This window comes from Harmonia axyridis, chromosome X (genome assembly GCF_914767665.1).
Source record: "Harmonia axyridis chromosome X, icHarAxyr1.1, whole genome shotgun sequence".
In the NCBI taxonomy this organism is placed as follows: Eukaryota; Metazoa; Arthropoda; class Insecta; order Coleoptera; family Coccinellidae; genus Harmonia; species Harmonia axyridis.
In genome coordinates, this window is record NC_059508.1 from 19198706 (window position 1) to 19203126 (window position 4421).

General features: G+C 35.4%; 1 protein-coding gene across 1 annotated transcript; it reads left to right on the forward strand.

The window, feature by feature from the left end:
* The first annotated feature begins 490 nt into the window (after nucleotides 1-490).
* LOC123686587 lies at nucleotides 491-4421 on the forward strand. The gene is made up of 3 exons (XM_045626820.1): nucleotides 491-2143; nucleotides 3765-3885; nucleotides 4393-4421. The coding sequence occupies exons 1-3, from the start codon at nucleotides 491-493 to the stop codon at nucleotides 4419-4421; spliced, it is 1803 nt and encodes a 600-aa protein (XP_045482776.1).

The window sequence follows — 4421 nt, forward strand, 5'->3', positions numbered from 1 at the left end:
TAATATCTTTGAATGAAACTAATGTTAGTTCCTTATCCGCAATGAAAGCACAACCAAGATTGCCGAAAATTGATTTAGTGGAATTTTCTGGTGATCCTTAAATGTGGCCAATTTTTTATCAAAATTTCAAAAGCTGTGTTCATGAAAATCCTGATTTGGATGACACATGCAAAATTCATTATTTGCTCGGGAAATTGCGCGGACGAGCTCAAACTTTGTGCTCTGGCATCTCACCAGTAGCAGAAAATTATGAAACAATTTGGAAAATATTAGTAGACACTTTTCAAGATGAACGCCTTCTAGCTACTACATATTTCAAATCTATAGTTGAATTTAAACAATTGAATATAGAATCCGCAAATAATTTGAATTCATTTTTAGAAAAATTTGATATAGCCGTTAGTGCTCTTGAACAGCTTTCATTGCTGATTTTTTGCTTGTTTCTATAGCGTTATCAAAATTAGATTCTAATACACAAAGGCTTTTTGAGATGTCTTTGGCATCGAATGAAATTCCATCTTATGATAGCCTAATAAAGTTCGTTCAAAAGCAATCGAAAGTTTTGAGTAGAACCTCTACTCATGCCAGTAGTTCGACCCAGTCAAAATCGCCTGGGGCGAAACCTAAAGGTTCATATTCTTATGCCAGCGCTAGTTCTGTTTCAGATAAAATCGTACATTATCCTTGTCCTGTCTGCGGAGAAAATAGCCCTTTGATAACCAAATGTCATCGATTTTTGAAGCTTTCGCCAAACGAAAGATATCAGTTGACGAGAGAAAAAATCTTATGTTTAAATTGTTTGAGTAGCAAACATAAAATAAGTCAATGTAAATCCTTGAATTCTTGTAGTGTTTGCATAAATAGACATCATTCTCTTTTACATTTCAACAAAGAAACTCCAAAAGAAGTAAAACCTATTGTTAATAGTACTGCAGAAAGTAATATTTCTCAAAGTGGTGTTAGTTTGATGGTAGCTGATAGTATTGATCGCAAAATGGATATTTCGCATAATTATGATAGAATCACTTTATTACCTACAGCTGAGGTAATGATTAAAGTAGATGATAAATTAGAAAAAATTCGAGTTCTTTTAGATAGTGGTAGCCAGGATAATTTTCTCTCAACTGAATGCTGCAAGCATTTGAAAATTCCGTTCTCAAAAAGAGATATTAAGGTGACTGGAATAGGAAATATTAGTACACCTATAAGGGGTATAGCTCCAGACCTAACAATATTCTCACGCTTCAATGAAAGATTCCAAATAACATTGGACGCATTAGTTATAGATAATCTTACCTCAAAATTACCCTCATATGATATACCATTGGAAGATTTAAGTTTCATTGACAATTTGCGCCTGGCGGATAGTAAATTTAGCTATTCTGAGAAAATTGATGGTATTCTGGGTGCAGCAATTTTCGTTGGAATTTTGAAGGGGGATAAAATAATTGACCGATCAGATAGCTTATTCGCTCTTAACACTTCCTTCGGTTATGTTATTAGTGGAAAATTTTCTTCATGTAACAAAACCAACTCGCCGCTTTACTCCAATTCGTTTCATATAGTTGTTGATAATTTCGCTCTAGAGAAATTATTGAAACATTTCATAAAACTCGAAGAATTTCCAGAAAAGGAACATTTTAGCTCTGATGATTTAGCTTGCGAAGATTCATTCAAAGCAACTTACTCTAGGGAACCTTCAGGAAGGTATAAAGTAGCTCTTCCTTTCAGAAAAGATCCCTCCAATCTAGGAGATTCGTTCACTTCTGCTTTCAAAAGATTTTTAACTTTAGAAAAGAGACTGTCCTCGTCATTAGACTTAAGGGAGAAATATAGTGAAGTTTTTCGAGATTACTTGAATCAAGGTCACATGAAAAAGTCTTCAACTTTAGATGAAACTTTTGATGTTTCTACTCTCGCACCGCACTATTTCATTCCGCATCACGCTATTTTTAAAAATTCCACTACGACTCCGGTTAGAGTCGTATTCGATGCTAGCTTGAAAACAAATCCAAAATCCCTTTCGTTGAACGATTGCTTGTTTGCGGGTCCTAGACTGCAAATAGATATAGTGCAACTCTTTATGAATTTTCGAATTTTCGAAATAGCTATCATTGCTGATTTATGTCAAATGTATAGACAGGTGAAATTAATTGAGGATCATCACCGATTTCAGCGGATATTGTGGCGCTTTTCACCTGAAGAATCAGTTGACATTTATGAATTAACTACAGTTGCCTTCGGCACCGGTGTGAAGTTATCCACATCCACAAGTACACTCCGAGGCAAAAGTACGGTCCAAGCAAAAAATGGTATAATTATGATTTTCATTATGAAAATGGATAGTAATTTATTATTTGACTCAAGCAATACAGACTTTTCATATTTTTTTCTATTATTGAACATTCTTTAGCAATTCAGGGGGTTGTTAATGTTGTTATATGGGGCCGTTTCTAGTTAAAAATTCATAACTTTTTTGTTTGGAATAGTACCGTGTTCTGCTTTTAGTATGTAGTAAATAGCGGAAAACTGAATCGAATGACATACCCCACATAGTTTGTCAGGCCTCGGGGAGGGGGGAAATTGCGGTTTTGGGGGTATTTTCTACTTAAAAATTCATAACTTTTTTGTTTGAAATGATACCGTGTTCTGCTTTTAGTATGTGGTAAATAGAGGAAAACTGAATCGAATGACATACCCCACATAGTCTGTCAGGCCTCGGGGAGGGGGGAAATTGCGGTTTTGGGGGTATTTTCTAGATAAAAATTCATAACTTTTTTGTTTGAATTAGTACCGTGTTCTGCTTTTAGTATGTGGTAAACATAGGAAAACTGAATCGAATGACATACCCCACATAGTTTGTCAGGCCTCGGGGAGGGGGGAAATTGCGGTTTTGGGGGTATTTTCTAAATAAAAATTCATAACTTTTTTGTTTGAATTAGTACCGTGTTCTGCTTTTAGTATGTGGTTAATAGAGGAAAACTGAATAGAATGTCATACCCCATATGGTTTGTCAGGCCTCGGGGAGGGGGTAAATTGCGGTTTTGGGGGTATTTTCGCAGTTTCCCTCCTCCCCGAGGCCTGACAAACTATGTGGGGTATGTCATTCGATTCAGTTTTCCTCTGTTTACCACATACTAAAAGCAGAACACGGTACTAATTCAAACAAAAAAGTTATGAATTTTTATCTAGAAAATACCCCCAAAACCGCAGTTTACCCCCTCCCCGAGGCCTGACAAACCATATGGGGTATGACATTCTATTCAGTTTTCCTCTATTAACCACATACTAAAAGCAGAGAGTAAAAAAAAAGTAAAAATGAAATACTTATCAAGAACAATAAACTCCTTGAAGAAAAAATTATTCTTCTAGAACATCCGATAAAACAAAAAACAACGTAATCTTTAGTGAATTGCTTGTAAACACGAAATCAGACAGAGATGAAGCTAAAGATCCCGCGCAACAAGATAAACATTCAATTTTACGAACTGACGTAAATGGAATCGCAGAAAATCCGTCGACGTCAAAATCATCAAATGTCACTGTCAAGGAAACCAATCAAGAAACAAATGACACAAATAAACATTCTCAAGATAAAAGTAAAGCTCTTGTTGCAAAGAATGTGGCTGATTTTTTTTAAGAATTCCGAAACTAAGAATGAGAACACCCCAAGAATCGTATCTCCAAATATTGAATGGAAGACTGTATCTCGGAAAAAAACAAATGTCAATCGAGCTAAGTTTATAACTTCTTCTGCTTTAAAGATGAAGTGGCTTTACGTAGGACGGATTGCTGGAAAGGACGTTCCCGTAGAATCTGTCAGGGAATATCTTACAGAAATAAATGGTTATGAGGAAATTAAAATAAAAAAACTTGAGACTAAAGGTAAGAACTCTTCCTTCAGCATCGGTGTTCTCTCGAATGAAATCTTTGAGCGGCTGAATAGCGAGGACTTTTGGCCTAATGGTGTTATTGTGAGAGAGTTTTCTTTTCGGAATTTTTTTCTGAAAATCAATCCCAGCTAGAATTGGTGAATAGGATAACCAGACAAAGTGTTAAGATTGTTCATCTGAACATTCAATGTATTTCTACCTCTTTTAATGGCCTACAGCAATTTGTTCATGAGGACTGCGATTTTTTGGCTGTTACCGAACATTGGCAAAGTCCAGAGCAACTGCCTAATTATGTTATTCCAGGTTACTCCCAGTTAACAAGCTTTTGTCGGCCTTTACATCGTCATGGAGGCACTGTAATTTATGGTAGAAATAAATTTAAAAATTGTATTGTCAGGTTAGATATCAATAGTATGAGTTTACAATATGTCTTTGAATGTAGTGCTATTCAGTGTTTTGTTAATAGTAATTTTTAATTTAATTTAATTTGTATTTATAGGTCAGGCGAGTCCACTCTTGGTAATGTAG

Coding starts and splice junctions, on each gene's coding strand:
- LOC123686587 (XM_045626820.1), top strand. CDS start 491: ATGTCTTTGGCATCGAATGAAATTCCATCTTATGATAGCCTAATAAAG. Junction 2,144..3,764: donor TATGTCAAATGTATAGACAG/GTGAAATTAATT, acceptor TCTGCTTTAAAG/ATGAAGTGGCTTTACGTAGG. Junction 3,886..4,392: donor AAAAAAACTTGAGACTAAAG/GTAAGAACTCTT, acceptor TTGTATTTATAG/GTCAGGCGAGTCCACTCTTG.